General features: G+C 30.1%; 1 protein-coding gene across 5 annotated transcripts in view; it reads right to left on the bottom strand.

Moving 5' to 3' along the window:
- LOC100165472 (protein NDRG1) overlaps positions 1 to 26,573 on the bottom strand; it is an 83,330-nt gene extending 56,757 nt beyond the window's left edge. For 3 of the 5 annotated variants that reach the window (XR_001678917.2, XM_016801696.2, XM_016801697.2), the window contains exon 1: positions 26,519 to 26,573. Coding sequence is in view for 2 of the 5 variants with exons in the window: in XM_016801696.2 (XP_016657185.1) it covers positions 26,519 to 26,558 (40 nt within the window). In the remaining 3 variants the exon portion in view is untranslated. Of the gene's footprint in view, positions 1 to 6,161; positions 6,605 to 26,518 lie in introns of those variants that run through there. The other 2 variants (XM_001950709.5, XM_008181429.3) reach the window with 2 other exon arrangements.
- Positions 26,574 to 26,846: the final 273 nt, after the last annotated feature.

The following is a 26,846-nucleotide window of genomic DNA, read 5'->3' as shown; positions in this document are numbered from 1 at the left end:
CCAAACCATACAATATTGAAAACCCGTTCTGAAACCGATGAAATTAATAGTGTATAGTAAATAGATAGTAAAAATCGGGTCTGCAGTTATTAGGTACAAGAAAAAAAATTTTCAAAAACCGTTCGAAAAACCAAAACCGAAAATTTTCAAAAACCGTTCTTAGTACTGATAAATTTGAAAAACCTTTTTTGAAACCGAACCAAAACCAAAAAAATTGAAAAACCGATCTTAGAACCTAATCCAAAACCATAAAATGTAGAAAATCATTCTCAAAAACCGAAACTGTAACCGTTAAAATTTAGTACCGTTTCGATCCCTGGTTATAAATAATCATTGATTAAAATATTATATTAAAAAAAGTTGAACCCCCCCCATTCAAAATTCCTGAGCACGCCACTGACGTTCAATGCTTTGTTTAGTGCTCCTATATCTGTAGTGATATTATAATATATTTACGAAAAATAACCGACAATCACACGTCAAAGCGAAAACCAAAAACGTCGATTACTATTTCCAGCCAGCGCCGAAAACACTCAGCGATGATAATGGATTCACGGAAGTCATTGAAATTTCCATTAGCGCGGGTTTTAAAGTATAGCATAAACTCGTATAGCAATCCGAAATTATATATTTATATTATAATAATGACTACGATATAGGTACTAAACTCGACAAAAATAATATAATATCATCAGGCCCAGCTCAAATGGGTAAGCAACATAGTTCCACGCTTAGGACGGCACTTAAGCAGCACTTTAGTAAGAGGGTGGCATTTTCAAAATACTGATAATATTATAGTGGTTGGGGCGAAAAATTTTGATTTTGCCTAGTTCACTATTTCGCTTGAGCCGGCCCTGAATATTATGGCCTACGATGCGTCGCGTTGTGTGTCTTTGTGTACCTATACGCTCAGACCGTAATCGATTATTGTAGGTAGGTACCTACCTACGAGTATATAGATAGCTATATTATTATATAATAATATAATAATATAATATATATTTCATTATTATAAATGAGGGTAAATGAGAACATGGCCTTGCCTCCATCGATCCTCACGCGTCGCTTATAATTTTCCTGTTTATAATATTATTAATGAGGTTTCCGTCAAAATATTTGTAGTGACTGCGCCTTCATATTATGTCCTACATAATAGATTTTTTTTTTATACGTTCCATTATTATCGTTATCATAGCCCGTAAAACTTTATTCGATAATATCCCCAAAATACTATACAAAGGTACGCTGTACCATGTCGAGTTTACTGCAGTGTACATTTATAGACTCAAAACATTTATTTTGCCAAACGATTTCTCAAACCTTTTATTGCCTATTATTTCGAGGACACCACAACCGCATGTGTTGTCTTCGTTTTATAAACGTACAGAATATAGCAAATTGTTCGTTCAAAATAATTAATTTAACACTATTTCTTTTAAAATTAGAGTGAATTACTAACCAATTATAAAATGTAAGGTAAGATAATGTATATTATTATCTAGGGCATCTCGGGGGCTTTTATTGATGTTTTAATTTTGAAGCAATATTCTTACATCGATATGATTATTTTAAAATTTACAAACATTTTATGTTTTTAAAATGCTTTGGAATTAAAATACCTTTTAATTAAATCCTCCTAATCGCCCTAGGGCCCTGTAATCAATTCACTCTAGTTTCAAAATAACAGAGTTTAATATTATGATATAATTTCATAATAATAAATGGATAAATAAAAATATATACCTATGGTTTTCTGTGAACGTACTATACTGTCCGTACAAAATATGTAGTAAAGACGAAAACAACGTAATAATATTATTATTATGCGGGTGTGGTGTCCTCTACGCGGATGTACAAAATCCTAAATCGACCAGTAACAAGCTACGTAACAACATGCATAGTAGCACACAGTAGGTATAATAATATAATAGTACATCCAACCATCCATGTATAACATAATATATTAATACATAATGACGTATACTATAATAATATAATATTATGCCATATTATTATCATGTTTGTAGATATAATAGTATGACAATCGATACAAATGTCGACCGTTGTTCTAAGCGCCCGGACGAGGTGTTTATAATCGACTTGATGGGTCTTAGAAATATTCAGTGGCGTAAGTTCGCTGTACATTATACGCAAACCACGTTGTACTCGAGTCAACGTCAACAGCGTATTAACTTTAATTAGCTATTATTAGATTAGTCTTGTAAACGTCATATACGTGTAAATACTATACATACCCGCTACACATTATATTGTATCGTAATATATCATTCGAGTAAGTGTATAAAGAATACACCATTAGTAAATTAATAGATTACATGAACGATTGAATACAACTGAAGATTTGTACAGAATATTATTAATATAGTCGTATTGGCCGCCTGCTGCAGTGTAGTTTAACTGTTTCAATTAAAGGCGAGTATCGTAACAGTGATACTATAATATTATTATGTCTAAATGTCTATATTATAGACAGAATGTCGGATATCACTATATCGTATACATGGATGAACTTTACTATTAGTTGAACGGTTGTGTATAGTCAAATTAAATTTAATAATAAATTACAGAAAAACAAAATTTTAGGTCAAACGATTTACAAAACACTATTGTTTCTATTAAGTACCTAGTAGAAATTAAAAATCGCTAAACAACTTATAGATTTTGCGTGGAAAAAATTTGAATGTAGTTGATATAACGACAGTGATATTAGTGTAATATAACAGTAATATAACACGTTAACACTATAACAAACAGTTAATACAATATAACGTACGAGTTCACCTTATATATATGCAACTGCTATACGGTGAAATACCAGACAGAACTACTGCAGCAGTATGTCTAATATATATATAGTATATATAATATCGATTTTTATAGATACGAGCGTAGTAAGTGTGTGGGTGTGTTTGTGTCTGTATGTAATTTGTAAACTGTATAAATGTTTAAATTTGTACCCTATATATATATATGTACACATGACAAACGTTCAAAGTGCGCTAATCCCCAGATTTAGTGTGGAAAATGATGAAAATATAAATACAGCGCCGGGTATATCGATTTGCAGAATAGAAACGGGCGTTTTATCAATATAATCGAATCGTATATATTATACGCGAAACGACGTATCGTCAATCGTTCGCCGATTATTGTTTGACCTTCGAAGTTTATCGGTTCGATGTTAAAAGTTTACACTGCTGCACGGCACATTATATTATATGGGTATATAATATATATACATAAATATAACACATATGTATATATATACCGACAATATACTCAATCCGAACCACCACCGCCGCCGTTCGGTTGTTTACGGGCTACGACGTATAGGTTAGACTAACCGCATAGCTTTGGGTTGTAAAAAAAAAAAATAAATAGTTTTTCAAATTCCGCGGCGGTCGATTGGGGTGACAAAACTCGAAATATTTCTCGATCGATCTGCACAGCGTATGTACAATTATTGAATTTCCGAAACGCTTTAATTTCACGGCGAATAGTTTATAACTGAGATACTATAATACTGTACGTCTCTACATTTATGGTGAACTCGAAAGGTGGGAAAAATGGTCGACGAGTCGATTCGCTCGCGTGCATGAGAATTATTACTATTATTATTATAATTAAAGTTTACGTTCTATATATAGAAAGGGTACATATTATACCGTACATTATGTATGGGGTACATGCGCTTTCTATCGACCCATAGGAGAAAAAAATGAACATGCTACTTATATTTGTATGTATCTATATATATATACACTATAGGTATCGGACAACGTAAAATCTAACCTATATAATCTTACCATGAGCTACCCGACTGGCAGCTGATATAATATCTATCGGGCGGATTTGTCGGTCACTCAAAATTTAGCCGATGACAAATAGACAACACTATAGTCAGTGGCGGATCAAAAAAGAAAACGACATAGCTAAATGGAAGGGAAAAATTGGAAAATCCCTCAACCTATCAAAACTTTTTACTAAGGTAATAAAAAGCCAATGGGGGGAATGTGACCCCCCACGTCCCCCCATGTCTACGCCACTGAATATATTGTTATATATATGGTCCCCGAGACGCATTTACTAGAGTATACGAACAAGGAATGATATATTATCGTAATAATATAAATATTTTGTAATATTTCGTGTTGATCCCGTATCGGACTGTGTCCCCCCCACCCACCGGTGTGAGAGCTCGCGCGTAACAATTTCACCCCTCGGTTATTCGTCGCGACAATCGTCTAGAAATAACGACGTGTCGTATAATTATTATCATTGTCGACTTTGACGAAAACATGCGGTGCACGCTGTATGTACACACATTTTGAATATTGTGCCCGCATCGAGGGTGTGCGCGAGTAAAAATATGTCAATTTACATAGGTATTCGACGCGCTGACGATTCGTGTACATACGAAATATCTACAAGGATTTTGTTTCCTCTCTCTCTCTCTCCTTCGAGGGCTATATAGGTATATATACTCGAGGACCCGCGGGGTGAACGAAAACACGCAGCGGTACAAAAAGTAATATTAAACAGAGTCACGTAAACACGCAAGCGCGTTCGCTCGCTCGCTCGCTTGTGTGTGTGTGTGTGTGTGTGAGAGAGAGAGAATATACCGAATATCGCGTAAATACGTGAGGAATAGATGGAATTTGTACTACCGCGGGACCGGCCAGCAAAGGTGTAAAACGATACAAATATATTATAATATCATAGCAATACTGCCCCCGGTTGCACCTGGCGGTAATATTATGACGTTGACGGTGGTGCGGTGGCTCGGCCGCCGGTTCTCCGCTGCTGCTGCAGGTGCACCGTAACAACGCACGGATTACCTATACGTGGTACTGCAGACGGGTGTGCTTTGAATGACGACCGATACTAAACTCGTAAAATAATATCGCTAAACAAGTAATAATAAAATGAGTAGGTGTACCTACATCGTAACAAACAAACACAATATACTGCGACGGCGTAAATATTACGTATAAGGTGCATGCCACTACACAAAGGACTTGAGAACCTGAGGAACATAAAACAACTGAATAATAATAATAATAGGAGTACACATAAATAATAATAATAAACGCGTGTTGGTAGGTAAAATTATATAATATTATAGATGTAGGTACATATAGGTAGTGTCTATTGCTGTGGTCAACTACTTTATATATAACAATATGCGTTTAATAAACACACGACATCAATATAATAAAGCAATGTCCATGCAAAACATAATATATTATTACCTCTAAGTCTACGTGTAACGATGTATAATTGTATGTATATTGTATACGCTGGGAATAAAATAACTTTACGACGTACATAACGTTATATGGTAACGGGTTATGGATACTGATATATATCGAAATACAGTAATATGGTATATCGATCAATATATAGTCCAACGAAATCAGTCGTCGTAGTGGACGTGCGGTAAAGGTACACGACGACGATTGATGAATATCGTATGATATAATATTCATCACCGCTACAACCCCCCTCCCCCCTGCAAAGATCCCTGGCCGCGATATATTATCATCGTGGTCGTCGTCCTCGTCGCATCGTCGTCATGCCCTCGCGCCACACACACTGTCAAGAGACCACGCGTGGGAGGTTTAAAATATTATGTTTATTAACGTTCGCTGTGTGGATCAACGTCCAAATGGCACCACACAAAAGTTGTCCGGAACATAATATTATTATGATATGTTATAATACGGTAAATAGGCGGCGTTCTGACTTGACCGCGGAGGATCGCGCGAAAATGAAATCATGCGGCAATACTACCGGTTTTGTCGTCAATAATCCATCCGCCGAGGACTTTCAATCCCTCCGAAAAAGTCGCAAGACCTCAGACTCGGCGATTGCCGGTAGGGGCTAACTATACTGTATAATATTATTATTGTCGTCGCGCTCGCGCCCGAAGGTTCGACCAGATAGTTCCCGCGCACCACCCAAACCACTGGCGAGAGCCGGCTCGCGTTATCGCGAAAACGATAAAGAGGCGCCTACAGCATCAGCGGCGGCGGCGGCAGCGGTGCATCAGCGATTTCGACGTAAAACGATAATACTAAAATACCATTAATATAATATTACATGTTCTAACATGACCGGAGACATCAACTACGGCTTACCTGTGTGGTCTTTACTATATCGGTTATATTATTAAATTATTATTGTTGTTGTTGTTGATGTTGTTATTTTTTTCAAAAAAACATAGACTGGTGTATAATATTTGAAAGGCAGACGGTCGTCGCTTGAGTACGAGAGTGTGCGTGCGCGATAATGGGCGAGATACGTGGAAAAAAAATGTAAAAAAATGTGTAAAAAAAATATCAGGAAAAAGCGCGATCGAATTCAGACGACGGCGGTGACGGCGAACGAGATCGGACGCATCGCGCGCGTCGAACACGAATAGAACAAAGTGTGTCTGTCGGTCGTTATCACACACAGCGCGCACGCATACACATACGAACAAGCATACACAGTGTACGCGCACACACACTTACATACAGGCGCGCGCGCAAACGATTTTACTACCGGCACGCAAGCGGGGCAAGACGACGTCGGATACGGAGCGCTGGAAACGATTTGCACCGCGCGCGCCAACAGACGACCAACTAAGCGAGCGGTAGTGCGGGGGCGCGTGCGCGCAACACGCACACACTGTATACTCGGCGGCGGCAGTCTGTATAAATAACGTAAAAATAAGGAGAAAAAAAAAAAGGACCAAACCAGAAAACTGTTCGTTTTCGTGAGCCGTGTGCGCGTGCGCGCATGACCGTGTGTACGTCTGCGTTTGTGTGTGTGCGTTTGAGTTTGTGTGTTGTGCATGTAAGTGTGTTTATTTTTGTTGGGTCAGGCCGTCGCATCGATCCAACAGCTGCTGGAATAAGGCCCGACCGGGCGCGAACGAATTTCGTCGATAGGGGGCTGGCCGCTGACGGCGGCGGCGACCGCGGATGAGTCGGCGGCCGCGACGACATCTAGGCACCGAGCGCGGAGGTTTGCGCGGTACGAACGGCGGCACGCCCAAAGATGTCACTACCGGTTTCGCGATAGGGCAAGAGTATGAACCGACGATAATAATAATAATTTAATATTAATATGTTAATATTAATTTTATATTATTATTATGTCATTACTGATTACTCATTACGCATTGTAATATAAGCCAATATTACATACCTTCTAATTTCTAGTTACCTACTTCATAGTACCTATACTTGTCTGTGTTATCGAAACGGGACTACAGCTGCTGTGAAAGGACCAGTGGTGCAACTAGAGTTCAAATATTGGGGTGCTACAATTATGAATTGCACGCATAGTTGTGGGGGGGTCTGCCCCCCCCCCCCCACACCACCCAATAATCCATATTACCAGTATTTATTTTATACTATTATTCACAATTTGTTGTTAAACAATAATTATTGTTAAATATGTAGGTACATATAATTATCTATCCACTCAAGAATTTAAAAATATACTAAAAAATCTAAATATCTTAAAAAATGACAACATATTTTAGGTATGTTAATAAATAATACAATTGAAATTTTCAGTATACTTCTGCTTACAAATGTGTATGGCGTACAAACCACTGTTTAATTTAATAAATGAACAATTAATAGGATATGGAAAATGGAATATTAGTATTGGAACGAGGGGGTATAACAATATGAACTATGAAGTTACAGAATGTGATTTTATATTTTCAAATTAGAAATTTCTGATAAATATTTGTAATTACAACGACATGGGACATATAGGTGCTTAAAGTGCTTCGTACTCCTGTAGTTGCTCTACTGAAAGGGACGAAGGGGTAAAAAACGGCATATTATAGAAAAATATGTAATAAGTATACATTATAAATGCCTGTGTACACTGGTAAATTATAATTACATTTCTTACCTTTTTGACAACTAAACGTATGATGGTTTTTGTTTTTTCCTGTAACTTACACGACACTGTTTTTTATTGTGATATATTATCATAATATTCAGAAAAGAGAGATAATGGTCACATTTGGATAGTAGAATCATCATTATTTACGAATGATATAATAAAATATAATTAGAACAAAATATTTTATTATAAAAAAAAACATAATATTTTTATTTCTGATTGAGAACACTGCATGGTTGTATATTTTCTATCAGCCACATGCCCATATACACGATATGATTTTATTCCCTAATGTAGTCGATTTACGTATTTTTTGGTTAGTCAACAAATATGGTGTCAATACTCAATAGTGTCTTTATTAAGTAATATTTTACTCAATCGAGTTCTTTATCCATGACATGTGTTTTGTATATATTATGATATTGGGGATATTTCAACTAATAATTGATATAAATTACTGATGTATATTTTATTTTTGTTTTTAAACATTGCAAAAAATTTAACTAATTACATTGAATAATACCGCATGCAAATGGGAAAACGTGAGACTTCTGGACAGTCGATATGGTATAAACTAGCTAGAGGTTTAGAATGCTATATAACATATTATTAAAGTTTGATTAAATCGTATCTGAATAATATATTTGTTTAAATGACTTAGAAATTGAAAAATAGTGTTCGCCGTTGAAGTTGCAGCCACATGGCACACACATGGAGTAGTTTATTATTATTTATCAAATACGTTTTCAAATTAACATTCAGATCTTAGTTTCTGCATATTAATAATCTGATTTAGTATATTAATTGAGACATATAATAACTACAAGTGTAGATTATATAATATTACCTACAATTTATAAGTCTATATGCTAGATGTATGTATCGTATGTGATCAACTAAATATCAATAAATAATAAATTAGACCACAATAATATCAATGAGAAAACATTTTTTAGAATAAAAAAAGAAAATAAATAAAGAAAAGCAGGTAAGTGACGCTTTGCTGTACAGTGGGTTACAAGTTGGTCACTTTAATATGGGTGGTGTTTAATTCGAATTCAATATAATATAAAATCATTGTATAATAAGGTTAAGTTTTTTATTGCCAAAAAAATTGCCTTTGAAAATGCCATTGTGTGTATAAATTATAAATCATTAAAATTTAAAACATATAGTAATATACCTATTCTAAAAGTTTCATATACCCACGAATAATATTTTTAAATTACAATAAAATAACTAATTTCGTTCAAATTTAAACTTAAAATATCTGTACAAAATAACAACTGTGTTTATATATTTTTTTAAATTATTTGGCCACAGTATTAACTATATATGAGAATTGTTATTTTCAATTTGTAATCCATACCTATAAAAATTTAACGTTTTATAATTTTTTAACTACAACATAGTTTAAACATTTTCAATATATTGATAAATGTTGTCAAAATTGAAAATTATAAATTTAAATAACTAAAAAAAAAAACATACCTATGAATCTTTAATATTTCTCAACTGCTATTATAACTAATTATGAGAAACCTTATATAGTTATATTAAATTTTCAAGCATATTGACACAAGGAATAAAAAACTAAAATATTTCAAATTTTAATGTCTTTAAATAACTAAAAACGAATCGAAAAAGGTTGTAAATTTTATCATGTAAAGAAACTAATAAATTAAACATTTGATCAAAATGTCAAGTACCTACTGTTATTAATTTTTGAATAACGACAAAATGAGAAAACCGTTGTATTAGAATTTGTTAATTTGAATATATAATGTCTAGCTTCAAATGCTCGTAAAAATTAACTTAACTCAAAATGTTCTTATGCCTGTAAATATCTCAAAAAGATTCGTAATACTCCAAAAATATTATGGTGCATAGGAATTGCCAATATATGAATTTTATCTAAATTTGGTTATTGTTTAAAAAATTGGTTTTGCGTAGAAATTTCAATTTATCTTTAATTTTTTGTTTGTTTTTCCAGACACTTTTGAAAACTATTGGGAATTTTTTACTTTTGACCCCCAAAGGAACAGCTATATACCAGTAGTGATTACTTTCCTACCAGAAAATTGAAGAAAATCAAAGCATTTTTACTGTCCCTAAAGGCTAAAGGTGACGACAGCCACAAATAAAAAAAAAAACCACTACATCATTGTAAAATCAATACATTCATCGCTCCTCTCAGAATCTAAAACATTTTTCTTTTACCTTGAAACTATTATTCTGAATAGAGTATAGCAAATCTTGATTATATTTGAATCGAATGTTTTGATGTTATTATTTTTATTTTTGTAAAATGTAAACTTTTTGCGTGCGATATTTATATCAATAAACATTGAATAAAACATTTAATTATGACGAAATGTTTATTTTCCTACCCTGCACAGGCTGTGCAGTAAAACGTATATCCCCTATGACAACCGACATACTCAGTGTAAGCTTTCGAAGAATATTATTGAATTTTTCCTTTTTCGACCCCCGCGTAAAATTACTGTAATGATATCCTCATTCCTCACATACCATTATAATAAATAAACTAAGATCTTACAGAATAATAAATAACGGCCAGACTGTCGTTCGTAGAAATCAGGCATCCCTAATAACTATTGTCACCGACAAAAAGGTCTTTGCCACCGAAGAGAAATCTAGTTCGGGGAAGTACAAAAACCTTTGACGAAACCTTTTACCACTCTCTGGTCGGCATATCCGAGTCGTCCCATAAACGAGTGCATGAGCACCAATCACCGAGTAACAACCTCTCAAATCTCAATAATGATTTCAACGAGTGACAACCGGACTTCTTATGATAAGCCAAAATTAGTGCGTTCTATAATTCGATTTGTGTATTTCAAGTATTACTTTGTGTCACCTATAAAACCTAAAACTCTTACAACATAATCTACGAACAACTGTGAATCAGGTAAAGCATTTAATATAATATTAATTTATATTGATTGCAGTATTACTTTATATTATGTGCTTTTTACATAAAATTATATTGTATGATGTATTTGATCTAATTCTCGAATACATGATTCGAGAGCCCTCCGAACACCTGAAAGAAGGTAATAGCGTAATTTACTATTTTAACATATGATTTTAATATAATTATCGACAGGTGTCGTTTTTATATTTATCATATTTTTAAGTTATTACAGTACCACAGTTGAATATTTTTTGGGGGGGACTCATTAATTCATTAATAATAATTTTACAAATGTATGGTAACACGGCGTCTTGGATAGGCTATTTAGCTACACCACGTCACTACAATAATAGTAAGTTCATCATGGTTACCCAAATACCCGATACACGACTAATCTATATACACACTAGTATATTACCAGTACATTACTCGGAATAATGACCTCAATAGCAGTTTTAAATTTGTTTAACTTTGCTCCTAATACAGAATACTAACTGAATTTTGATAATTCAAATGTACAATTCGTTCAACAATTTTTATTAATTTGTATTTTGTATTAAATATTGGTATTACTATATTAACCAAAAACATACAGTTTAAAAAATATGTAGGTAAAAACCTATCAATTTTATTTCATTTAGGGATTATAAGAAATATCTAATGTTTTTTTAGTATTGCCTAGGTAAGTACATAATTGTGTTATTGCGTTGCAAACAAAAGTGGTATAGAATTGTAAATGTTTATAAATCTCTAAATATTATTTCACTTTTATTTTTCTAAATATTTGTCAGCGTTTTTCATGATGAACCACTTACAAGTCTTTATACTATCTAGTCCTATCAAATAATGTCTATCAATAAAATAAGTATAGATTATGTCAGATATCGCGTCATACTACAATTATTATGGTAGACTTGAATGTATTTCAACCATGCTCATCATGTGATTAAATTATTGAATAATTGTATTAAAAAATTAAATATTCGTTGAAAAATGTTAGTAGATAGTAAGATCTAGAGACCTAATCTTCGCTATAAAAACCAATATTGAATTTGTTTGATACTATTCATATTTAAACTGTATTTTTAATCTTTAGGCTCGGTTAATATTTTATATTATGTGCATAAAAATGTGCACCGACAGATTTTATCATACACATGACAATTATTATTAACATACGAGCGCAAGGAATTTTCAATTTACACAATATTAGAATTCAATTTTTGAAAAAAAAAATATTATTTTAACAATACAATGAAGTGTTATTTATTTTGTTCTCTTGCTATTTCGAACAGCAATCCTCATTAAGTTTATGTCTTATATTATACTATATTCATATTTATTATGCATTTACAACCACTCAATGTTTTTAAAGTTTTAATTCAAAGACATTTAATTCATTTCCATTCTAAAGTTTTATTATGCAATACCTATTTCTGTGAGATTTTATTGGGGGTCACTCTAAAAAGTAAGAACACCGATAGGTATAATAAGTCTATTATGTACATTGTACAATACGAGCTATGTAGTTTACAGTCATAAAAAAACTAATATCTTTTTAACTTTTTGTTTGTTTTAAATGGTTTTTTTTTATTTTGTTAGATAAACATCACTTTAGATTTTAAAATTAATAACAAACAAACAACATTATTTTCAACGACAGATGTTTCTGTAACAATAATTGGAACTATGAAAATCTAATAACACTAAAATATTATAATTAAAATAAAAACCCGTAAATAAAAACAAATATAACTAAACCGTATTAGACAGTTTATAATATAGATTAACGCTACGGTGCGGTGAGTTTAACACCAAAATAGTACTATTATAATATACTATTGTCATACCTATATGATAATATATAATCATAACTCATAAGCTCATAAAAAACTACGAGTGGTCAAATATTATTTACTCTAAAATAATCAAAATAAGGTTTTTAGTAAAATCACTGAAAATGATAGTAGGTATAATATGTATATAATTTATTTATTTTATTTTTTTAATATTATTCAATTATTTCGATTTAAAGTAATTTAAAACATCTGATATTATAATATTTTCTTAGAAACATCTACATAACAAAATTATTTTCTTTCATACAAGGCGCACTCAGATTATTCATCATACTACCTATACTGTTCTGAGCTAGCATATTATATAATATATTATATACAACATAAATCTGTTCAATATGACGTGTTGCCGTGCAAGATTCGTTATACCCAAACCGGAGACGTGCGATTGGACGCTTAGTGTCGACGGCAAGACAATAATGGCCGCAGCAGCGATGCACGCTGTCGAGCCCAGCTGTTGCAATGCAGCTTGTATCTTCATGTCAGATCTGCCTGGGCCGTGGATAGTCCAGCGAGTGGTGTCGGTCACGGCCACCCTATCATCGTCTCTGGGTCATCTGACGGTGGTCCTGTGTGCCTTGTCCGGCGTCGATGACGACGAATCGACTGACGTTCGCATACTGGTCGCGAATACCGACTTCGATTCGATTACGGTCCACGGCTGTTGGACGACTTGCAGCGTGCCGCGAATGTCGCGACAGGTGACTACGAGGTGTACCCGTTGGTCGGCGAAACGGCTGTCCACGTCGTCGGCCGACCGACCGCGGTCGCGAAGTTTGTCTGTCTGATGAACGAGTATCTGTGCGATACGACAGCAGTGGTCGTGGCGGACGGTCGGCTCGTCGTGGACCGACAGCCGACGGAACGAATCGACACTGCGACTTTCAGCTCTAACGCAACATGGCTTTTTCGAGTACCCGTTCGACGTCATGTTCGGCTTGTAGTCACATCGTACCCCAGGATTATCACTGCACAGTGTTATCACGACCAGAAATCGTAACCGATCGGCCGATCGTTGAACGCACTTCGCAGTCACTGCTGTCACTGGTCACTGAACCATCAACTCGGCGTTTGTCGGCTCGAAGTAGACATCAGGCCATGTACAAGGCGATTTTGGCATACATGGGGATGACGGCCGCCGCGAAAAGTCCCCAAAACGTTGCTAAATTTGTATTTGACGGCTGTCCACATCATTGACTATATATTGTAGTATTCTCTTATTTATTACTGTTAAAATTTGTAAACAACTTTTCAATAAATTACCTATAATAATTGATTTTGTCGAATGTCCAAACGTAGTATTTTTTTCACCGTATTTTAAGGTTACTCTGTACAATTGTGATAATATTATGCATGGATATAACCGTGATTAAATGCGGATAGCTACAAAAATTGCTTCTTTGAAATAAATTTAATGGAGTTTTGTTATACGCACCGTGAGTTGTTCAATACAAATTTTCACAAAGTAAAAAACAAATTTTAATTTATTTGAATGTTGATAAACGATACAACTCAAAAATATCAGGTTAAATGTGTGTGGCCAAATATAGTAGAAATTGTTTATAATGACGTTTAAGAAACCAAGGAAAATAGGTTGTTATAACCGATTGTCATAACTACCGATAACATTTTATATACCTATAAAACTTCCGTATGCATTATTCGGGCCCTTTACAACTTTAAGGTCATAAAACCCGATAGGTTACCGATTTAATTATAAACAATTTCTACTGTAATAACAAAAATTTTCTAGTTTTATTACATTAATTTTATTATTAATCAATTAAAACAGTTTTTTTAATTAAATTTCATTATATCACTATAACATATTTTAATAATTATGTTAATAAACTATTTAAAACGTCGTTAGTTTTTAAAATTAAACAGAGCTTATTATCAAAAATTGTATTAAATATTATAATTGATTGATAGCAGAAATTCTAGATTTTAAATTTCTATTGGTACATATGAAAAATCTCAAATAGAATCATTGCCTATATGCGTAATATTGGTCTAAAACAGATTGTAAATTACAACATTTTTACATTCCAATAGAATCTTGCAGGTAGGCAACATATAATTTTGAGATATGTTTTAATTCAAAATATAAATAGAATATAGGCATTAGAGTTTAAAAGCATACATTAATTCATGTTAGTAAAAATCGCTGTATATTATTTTATGTGATAAAATAATCAAAAATACCACTACAGTATTGTCAGTATGTCAGCTTTAGTTGTATAATAAACAGTAATAGTAGGAAGTGAATGATCGATTAACCGTCATCGTGGGTTTATAAAATAGAAATCCTTTTTCCAAGAAAAATTATAATATAATATATTATACAAAAATAGTTAACAATAAATGTTTCTTTCATTTTATCAAGATGATAAATAATAAGACAGGATCACTTTTAATTGTTTAACATTAAATATATTTTTGATTTAAAAAAAATGTAAATATTAATTTACGACTAATAAATAGTTTTTAATGGGTATAACGAAGTGTCAAAGCAAAATAATTACTTAGTAGCGTTTTACTTGTATACTGTCTAGATGTTATAACTATAGAGATTTAAATTTGATGACCATAAATATAATGGGTTGAATAATAAAATATCCATAAATCTGCGTACAAGATGAATTCATTTATATGAATTAACATCTTAATATAAAAGAATATAATGTATTGTGTATAAACATATTCTCGCGATAAAAATGTGTTTCATATTTTATTTTTAAAAACGCCACAAGTTAAAATTAAATTCCGAAATATGTGTTGTAATATTGTAATATACTGTTATGATATTATAAACAATTTATTTAAATATAATAGTTTTGGATTTATTTTAGTACTCAGTTTTCACCGATTTGTTAAAAAAAAAAAAACTAACCGTTTTTATTCGAACAAAATATGCAATTTAAAACGAATAAAAATGTTAATTAAAATATTTAATGAATAGTTAGGTATAACTAGTAATATAATTTATTCCTATAAGAATTTTTTTATTATTTTGAGACATAATTATAATAAATTAATTTAACAAAGTAATGAACCTTCATTATATATTTGTGTATATTCGATAATCTATGTATTATTAATTAAAATTTAAAAATAATATTATATAACTAGTGTACGTAAATTGAAAAATATTTAGGGAATGTTCATGCATATCTTTTATCATTTAATAATGTATTTATTCGAATTATGTTTCTCATATTTTTAAATAGTTAGACATTTTATACCATTTAAAGAGTATCCTGTGACGTCATGACTCATGATTATACAAACTTATTTTTTAATTAAAGCTTGCTCCTTTTGACTGTAAATAGTTAAACAAATTATTTTTTTTAAATGTTGATGCATCTAAATCAAAATTCTAACGAGTATCTTAGTTATTAGGTATTACACTTTATGTTCTATACAGTAACATTAAATATAAAATAAATGTATTATTACTAGTAATTTTTATACCTTACAAAATTATAAAATGCTAAAATAATATTATTAATTACTGCAATTATCAAATCATCCTATGGTCATATCATTAAATCTATTAAATAGGACTAGGTATTATGCTTAGATGCTTAGTACCTACATGAAGATTAATAATTCAAAAACTACTCGTTCGATTTCAGATTTTTTATCTATATACCTAATCTATAAATTAATCTTCTGCTTAACAATATACCTACAGTAAAAAAAAACGGTTCTTATTTTTAAAAAAAAAACTCCTGTACACTATAAACATCATTAAATATGCAAGTATTATAAAATATAATCTTTAAGCCAAAAATTCCAGGAATAATAATTTTAATATATTAATTATCAAACAAAAATAAGGTCAGCATGTCTGGTGATTCACCCTGTGTTGTTTATATATATATAATTATAATATGTATACATGTATAATTAATCATTAATACATTCACAAGCATAGGAGTCCGTGGAGTTATTAATTCGATCCAATAAACAAACACCGAATTGGCAACCGTTATTAGCATCATATTTTTATACAGCAAATACAGAAAATAAGCCGGTTAAACGAAAGTACCTATTATATTCTCTACATCCATATAATGTATGATATTTACGTGTACACCAGCGTAGTAGAAATATAATGACGTTTAAATAAATAAATTATAAGTTATAATATAAATACCAAATTATATTAAACCTTATTTCAATTTTAAACAATATTTTCTTGTTTTTAAAAAAAAGAGACTTTAACTTCAACATACATTGTCTATTGAATGTTTTTTAGCTCATGAATTATGCATTTTTTATCTTTTTAAGTTTATTTTTGTTTATTATTTAAAATTAGTAAGATTTGTAAAATATTTTATATATTTGTTACATTAGCATTTGTTTGCATTTTTTTTTAATAAAAGGATTTTTGTATAGAATACAAATTAATAAACATTAAAAATGGACATATTAAAATACTATTAATTTTGATTTAGCAGCCTATCAATTTTTATTTATTTTTCACCTATTATAGAACCATTTTATTGTTTTTTTATTTGGGAATCGTTTGTTATACAAAATACCAAGTACCTACCATAATTTTCGATTCCCAAATAAACTCTATCAAATTTACAGTAATATGTTTAATTTATTTTTATTTTTTGTGTTTCTCTATTAGAAATATTAATTTTAAATATTTTATGTCATAAATGTTTGATGTTAATTTTAGTGAAATCTTGAATTGGCGCGCTTTCATGTTTTAAATTGTAAAGCGTATTACGCTTGCCAATTCACTAGGTAGATGTCTATAAAAATGAAACAATGTCATATTGAAACGTAGAATTTAAATGTAGCTATAATAATATGTGATTGAGTATAATATCTACATCACTGTATTTTTTTAAATAGGTATAACTTTTGGTCTAGTTATCGAGAACGTAGTTTTGTCAATAAACTATTATCCTCATATTTTCTTTTCACATTATTTCCAATAATTATGTTATAGGTAATTTAAAATCCTGTACCAACTATACCTAAAAAAAATAAATTATTATTTTCTGACGTTTATTCTGAATAATCAGTACCTAATATACACGTGGGTTGCATTTTTTATGTAAGCGTAAGTATTTAATTATAAACAGGATGATTCATAGTGCATGCAACCACATTTTTTTCATTTCATTACAGAATTTCTTGTAGTATTAAAAAATTTTAATTTCAAATTAGAACCTTCTTTTATACTATAAATTATTTAATGGATAATTTTTTTGACATTTTTAATGTCTAAATTTTAATGGGAATTTTTCAGTTATTTAAATGTTATTACTAAACTAGGATAATAGTCCTTAAAAATTGTTTTACAAAAGTATAAAATAAATTTAATATCGGTCCTAATGTTTATTATAGGTACTTGGATCATTTATAAATTATAAATATTGCTAGATTAATATTAAATAGTAATTACTCAAATATTCAAGTCACCATACTATACCATAGCTAATATATCTTCCAATGTTCCAAATCCACCATCATGGATTTATTAGTATACATAGTACCTACACAAATTTAAAAAATTCAAAAACTACTCGTTCGAATTTTCGATTTTGATACAAAAATTTGTTAAATATTATTGATAATAATATTATAACAAATAATAGTTTAAAGTATAAAAAATGGGCTCTCATTTGAAAAACAGAATTTGTATTTCCACAGGACACTCTAAGGAGTTACTACTTAAGAGTAGTACCTAAGTACAAGAAATCTCAAGAATTTGAATATAATATGATATTTAATAAATATTCCAAAAATTTGAATTTCATTAAATTCATTAATAAATGAAAAATGGGGTTGCGTGTGCTTGACGAATCACCCACTCACCCTGTACACTAATATAGTATGTACCTACCCATAAATATTATATGTATAGCCAATTTAATATACATTTAATGAATTCAAACCGGAAATATGTCAACTAGTATTTCATCAATCAGTATTTAACAAATGTAACGTTACAGCATATTGGTAAAATAATATAACTTAATGACTATCTTACCTACATATTTTTAAAAGTATAATTAATAATTATACGTAATTAGCTACAGTCTTATTATAATCAATGAACTATATCCCAACGTACCTATCTATGTAAAAATAAAATATATGCTAAATAGTAGTTACATTAACAACCATTTGTGTTCAAGCGGTAACTATATCTACACGAATATTTACCAAGTTGTAATACGTCAATAATCTAATTCACATATTATTATGATTATTAATATACATCAAACAATCCAGTTATGTTATAATTATAATTAAAAATCTAATAGGTGCTATGTATTTACCACGGTATAAACTATACATGATATTAAATTTTAAATATCAGCTTTTTGAATACCTACCCATAGTCATTGTAGTAGCGATGAAATGTTTGGTTTTACTTTTTAATGAGCTCGTTACTAGATTTATAATTATATTGTACCTACCTATAATATTTAAATATTAATGAGAATAGATCATTAAATATTAATAACATTCAGTGTGCTCATATTCTACACGTTTGTACCGAGCATAATACAATGATGATAATATTGTAAGTATATTTGATATCATAAACATAAATAATAATTGGGTCAATAAATTATTCTATTTTCTAAATTTTAGAATTCAACATCGTATTTTTCTTTCTTTCTTTTATGATATAATATAGGCACCTTATAACAAAGTTAACAATCGTAAATTCAAATAATTTGTTAAAATATATGGACAGGACGTAGATATGCATAGATCGTAACTGGTGAGTATCTTAAAAATTCATAAAAAAAAAAACATAAATAATTTATAATCCAACAAACCGTAATGGCAAAATGTACAACAATTTTTTTACCGTCGTGTACCATGGGCTAACCTTATGTTTTTGCAGGTCAAGTGCATGTTTCATTTTTACGACAATACTTATTACGATATATTATACAACAAACAATGGAAGAAAGTATTATAGTATTATACATTTAAATGTATAAAGTAAAATGTACAGAACATACAAATAATTTTACCATAAAAATAATATATAATCCCGTGCATTCCAGTGTGTACCTACCGTCAGGACTACATTATTAATTATTATACCTACTGTGCACTACATGCATAACAGGTATATTTTCACTCGATAGAACCACATAATGATCAAATCAAAATGCTTTCGAATATTTTGTTTTATTCGTAGGTAGGTACACGCGACGTAAGTATACTGCATGATCATAAAAATAAACAATTTGTTTTATTATCAGAATTACCTAAGTATCAATCACACCATTGAGAGGAATGAAACGCGGTTAAAAAATAGGTAGGTAGGCACCTACAACATTTTATATTAGAATATCGTTTAATTGAAATAGAAAGTATAGGTACTTTGTATATGAAAATTATGGCTGCCATCGATATTAGTTTTTATAAACATTAAAACATATACGTACGTCTTTCATACTACAATATATTTATATACAGAGTGATTCACAAAGCCTGCTCACCTCTTTTTTCAATAATGCCGCTATTAAAAATATGATATTTGGAATTTTTTTTAAATAAGACCGTAATATATTTTCAATAAATAAGAACCATAATATTTTTAAATTCTCTAGATCTTTCTACCATCTACTAAATGTCTTAAGGAGTGTCATGTAGAGATACAAACTCCTGTTTTTCAAATGAAAACCCCTTGTTATACTGAACGGATGATTTTTCTGAAAATTTTGAAGTAACAGGATTAAAATTTGAACGAGAAGTTTTGAGTTATTTAACTCTGTGCACTAAGCCACTAAGAATAATATACCTAAGATAATGAGTTTAGAATATAGGGACCATGGCCACTTGAAAATTTGAATAATTAATATTAATCCATCATTATTTATAATTTGTGAAAACGACCCAAGTACCTATAATAAATACTAGATTCGATACTACATGTATTTTATGTCAGGTTTAAAACTATTCTAAGGTATGTTATCCTTATTACAAATATTTGGGTAAATAAGACGCTACTCATTCAAGCTTTGAATTAAGTACATCAACATTTTCAAAAAAATGCATGTTAAAAATAGAAGCTTGTATCACCAAAGGACACACCTAAAAACGTAGATTTGAGAATATAATCTTAAAGTATATTTAAAAGTTCCAATAACTTAAAATTTGAATAAATTAATTATTAATGAAAAAATGAGAGTGAGCATGCTTAGTGAATCATCTGTATATCACTATGTATAATATAGGCAGAAGGCAGTATAAATAAGTATAGTAGGTTGTACTGAATTACTATATTAGATTGTTATTTGCTTCTAATAATATTATATATTTAAATAGGTAATTAATATATAAGTATTAAATATATAATTTATAAGTTATAACTATATGATAGCTACCAGAGCTACCTAATAGTTAATATGCGTATGTAAAGACAACTAAAAATCAATTTTTCTAAGATAATCGATGTAATATATGTATATAATTTATAATATCTTTATTTTTAATTTATAAAATCTAACCACCCCAAAAATGAAATCAATTATAATTTTAAAGTAATAATAAACATGAAATAGTGTTATAGTGGCCCAGGGACTGGAACCGTATCGAAAAAAGACCGGTTTTGGACCGCAACACTTAATGTAACAAATAATTTTTTTTAGGAACCAAAACCGAAATCAAAATCCACCGTATATTTTGGTGTAGAGGTTTTATCGATTTTTTTTACTTTTTTCAGTTCAACATTCAAATAGTTATTTCATCTGTTTATAGTTAATATTATAGTAGTAATAAATAATATCTAATGATTATAAAATCATAGATCTTTAGACTGTAGACTGTAGTATATTGTATTACTGATACCTACCTATATCTTAAGTATATCATTAATTTTTGTTTTATTTTATTTCATAGAATTACATATGTGTCTTATACAGACTTGTCATAAAAGAAAATATATATTCAAATTTTAATGTAATCGAAAACTAATATTAGTGTTGTGTCAAAATAGATGTAAATTGCAAATACTATGTATCGGGTTTCTGGGGATGTCAAAAATGATTGCTAAAATATAAAATAACAATTCGTTAACAGCAACCTAGACTAATATTCGGGAATAGGATCCTTGCACGCGATGTCAGAGTGGCTAGTAAAGATCGGCCCGATAAGAGATTCAATATTCATTCTTGATTGACTACCAATGTTGTATATTATTGTTTTATTTACAATAAACTGCACGGGGCCCAGGGGCAATGTGCAAACAGTTCAGCTCCCATGGCCCCATGTAGTGGTGCCATAAAAAAGGAAAAAAGCTCATATTCTATAGTATATTGGAAATAAATGTTCCAAATTCAAAATTTCCAAGAATTTATCAAATAGTTTTATTTCCGTTTCAGCAACACTAATTATTAGTGTCGATAGCCTAATTTAATATTTTTACTCATAAGTCATAAGTTATAACTCATATAACTCAAAATACCAATACAATGTAATATATTATACTGGTATATGTTTTGTATTTTTTCTATTAGTTGAATTGGTATTTTTTTTTTAACATATTATTATTTAGTTTTTGATAGTTTTTGAATTCTTACAATGTTTATGATTCAAAGTTACAATGAAATTTCCATAAATAATCACATGGACATAATAGTAAGTATATTTTTATAGTTTTAGGGATAGTATTATTGATATTATATTATAACCTTAATTCAGAAAAGCACTGTCATTAAATAAAGTTTCTAAATACATTAATAATTTTTTTTATACAGTACCTAATTCTTAAAAATTGAATATAAAGCTTCTAGCAATATTTAAAAAAATCAAAGTTATATAGTTTATTCAATGTTTATTGTAATTTATAGATTTTCGTTCGTCCTTATGTTTCGAGAACGTACAATTAATTGTCCGTAATATTATAAAATATAGAAACGAAGTGTATTTTTTAATAATCATGTTATAATATTGTGAAGAAAAATAATTGATTTTTTTTCTATTACAAATATGAATTTATGTTTTTGTTGTTCGAATGAATAAATTTCTTTCAGCATTACGATTTACGCCTTACGGCATAAAACAATTTTCGCAATAAAAATATTATTATCCACTTGGTCGTCGATCCATCTCAATAAGTTTATAAGTACCAGTCAAAATGTCTGCATATAATTAAATTTGATTAAAACAAAATATACGTGTATAGTGTACACGTGCGACGTGCCAATACGCTATTTGCAGAGAGGGTTGTGAATCCAGCAACTCGGAGACAAGTTAAACCTTCGTTCTTTGATCAAACGAAGTAATTTTCAATCCACTTATTTATAGACGCCTCATCGTACACAGCCATACTACCATAGCCATACTGTAGGCACTAAAAATAATATTATTATTTTTTGTACTATTGAGTATTGACATACGCACTATCGCTATAGTGGTAGTAGGTGGCGAATCAGTAAATGTCGGTCGTATATTGAATACCTTATATACCTATGTATAATACAACTTTAGAATTTAGATTTGCATGTTATTATATTGGAATTGATGGCACTATACCTTTATCAAACGAAAAATAATTAGCTTTGAGCCCGTGGGTGCACAATATTACGTCGACTGTTGTGTCGTGTCTATGTCGTGTCCATAAGCTGAGCTCGGATCAACTCTTTTAAATTTTCCGGTAGATCATGATTAGATACATTATCAAATTAGGGACATCCCACCTACATTTTTTAAAAATGTATTTGAATATAACATTTTTTTTTTCGTCAAATATGTCTAATCTTGTTTAAAACTTAAAGATTTTCTAAATAAAAAATAATTTATAATTTATAAGAGCAAAATGGATAGATATTCCGAAATTAGACTTTAGACAAAATAAAAATGTACAAATTCAAATAAACTTTTGAAAATATTGAGAGGTAGGCCGAATGGGATGATGGGATGTCTGATTTAAAAATAATGTTTGGGAGGAAATGGTCCATTTATCATTACATTTATTATTGTAGGACGTAGATAATAACTACTAGGTACAGTAATGAATATTTAATCTTTATGAAATATATGAATAACTACTATATAATTGTTATGTACACACTGTTTTCAGAGTCCAGACAGAAAACATCGAATATCGATGTGTCTAATATGATAAGAACATCGTTGTACGTGTAGTTTATAATTTTATAAAGTTCAATAGTCAATACGATATAATAAATATTACTTTACTGTTTTATGATCATACAAGCTATACTGTGTAACACATACATATTTACGTGCTCTGCTAATTAGTATATTATGTAGTGTATGTAGTATGTATTACAATACCGTTATGCATTCCTCCGAGGAGATTCAATTTCAACTTCTTTGACAAAAACACAGTACAATATAATATATATTACCTATTATACACGTCAACCGTTCGCATACGCGACACCTACACATTACATATTTTCATAATTTTAACTAATGTAGAAAATACCATATGTATCAAATTTCCAATCTACAAAGTTGTTATACGAAACCTTTAGAGCTCTTGAATACACACTACGTTGAAATTGTATTTTTTTTTTTTAAACGCACTCATCCACACATCATTTATAAACTGATATCCTTGCAACAAGCCGTCCGTGTCATTCAGAATCTAAAACTTTTTCGAATATTTGACAGTGAATAATGAAGCAAGAAATTTTAATAAAATGTTACCAAGAAAATGTATGTGATAATTAAAATGCTCCAAAAATGTAATATACTAGATACAATGTACATTGAAATTGTATCCAAATTAAAAAATCCACTACATACATATTATGAAGATTAAAGTAAATTTTGTTTAAATCTAATACGATAAAATCAACTCAAAAATGTTACCTAGGAATAATATGCAGTGGCGAGCCGAAGTGGTCAATTTTGACACAGTTGCGTCAACTTTTCAAAGGGGGTGGTGCCACCGCGTGAGTGTGGCGCAGAATTACATGCTAAAGCCTGACCTCTTGGCTCTTTTTATCACATTTTATTAACATCATAACTTTGTTATAAGTAAAAATAGGATGGTGGTGGTGGTGGTGGTGGTAAATACATAATTATGAAAATGCGTTATTTAAAATTAAAGTTCAGTCCGCCACTGATAATAATGACTTAACAATTTATTGGCGTCCGGTCGGGCAGTATTCACATAAAACAATTCAACCAATTGTTGGTACAAGTTTCTTTCTAATAACTTATATTTTAATTTTTAGCTATCCTATCAAAAGAATAATAAAGCTTATTCAACATATTAAATTAATTTACTTGGTAATTTTAAATAGGTAACAAAAATGATGAAGATAATTATGTTTGTAAATATTTCAAATGATATAACAATAGCTAAAAATCATAGGTAATTATTATTTTTTTATTAAGCATATTGCTTACAAACCTATCTTCACTGATTGCTTTAAATATTTTTTGTTTTTTATATGAAAATTCTAAGTGAACCTTGTTTGTACGTTTTTATTACCATCTAGGCTTAAGTCACAACGCAGTGGCGGTTATTACGTTTGCATTACTTGATCATAATATATTATATTTTATCATTATTAATGAATTGAACTTAATTTAAATATTAAAAATAAAATATAAAAAAAATTAAAACATGAATTTTTGTTTTAACAAACAATTTACAGTTTTTCGTGTTGATGAATAATCAACAGAACAAAAAAGGTTTGATATGACACCCTCATACCCACCCCATCCAACAAACCTCTTGTATAGTTTATAAATTTTTTTTAAGTGACTCATAAAATATCTACGTTTTAATTTTAAACCTAAATAATTGTTCTCATAAGTCATTAATATTCCATTATCAGAACTGGAAATAATTAAAACTGCTGTACTAAGCAATGATCAGCAAGTTAAGATAAATCAAAACGTACATATATTTTACATTACACACGAACCATTAATGTATTAATGAAAACTGCAAGTGTTTTATAAATTATAAATATACTTAAGAGTATTTAGGTCCACGTTAAATCTGCAAATATACGGTGTTTTGTCTCAATCGATGACTTTTTTCTACTTGATATTTTTAAAATATGATTTTGGGTAAACATATTCGTCAAAATGTGTTCGTTTTACAAACACATTTGAAGGCCGGAGAAAAGCTTAATTCAAATGTTAAATACTGTTATACTCTATTATAATAAACAATTATTTCAAATGTTTTACAAACACTGAATAGTTTACTGACAACGATTGTGTCGTGTACATCCTGTGTAACGAAAACAATACAGTAATGATAGCGGTGTTATGGCACCAAAAATAATTGCTTGAAGTTATATGTTTGTTATGTATATAATTGTGAATGTGTGATATGAAACGTGTTTCAAAACAGGTAGGCATCATAATATACTGTAAATATATAAATATTATACAATTAAACTGTTTGAATAAGAAAAACGTATACACACGTATTATAACGTATATTATACTTCCGGTACGAATAAAAAAACGAACATAGACGATAATAATAGGCTGTGAAGAAACTAATAAAATACAGTGTAGTAGGTACGATTCGAATCGTAGTAACGTACACATTCGAATATTACACATTTACACTCACAAGAAAGTTATATTGACTTTCACTCGTTGTTCATAATAATTTTAAACCGTACAAATCGTAATCGATTTATATATTAAAAGACGTCTGCAGATTAATGGATCTGCGACGTATTACTTTATTGTATGTATTATATGTATATATATATAAATATATTATATCGTGAAGTTTGACGTTAAATTTATATTTATTATACTTATAACATATATAGGTACTTACGTTCGTCCGTGAGGAGCGCATTTGAGAAAGTGCGATCCATCCGACGTCGTGTACACATATAATAATAATAATATAATACTATTATTATAACGTTACAGAAATCAACAACATCACGACCGCAGTGGTGGCAGCTCGTCGTTGAAATTTTCTAATCGAAAAAAAATTTCACCAGTTTCTTGGAATACATGCAATACACGTACAACATACGTCTACTCGGGTGCATAATATAATATTACTGTTATTATTATTGTTCGTATACACCACGCGGTAGGCACGGGTTTAAACCGTTTGCTCGTTTTTAACCATCGTTGTTAATTATTATTATTAT

This window comes from Acyrthosiphon pisum, chromosome A2, assembly GCF_005508785.2.
Source record: "Acyrthosiphon pisum isolate AL4f chromosome A2, pea_aphid_22Mar2018_4r6ur, whole genome shotgun sequence".
Lineage (NCBI taxonomy): Eukaryota > Metazoa > Arthropoda > Insecta > Hemiptera > Aphididae > Acyrthosiphon > Acyrthosiphon pisum.
Note: the sequence above shows the minus strand (reverse complement) of the source record. Positions and strands in the feature narration are given on the sequence as shown.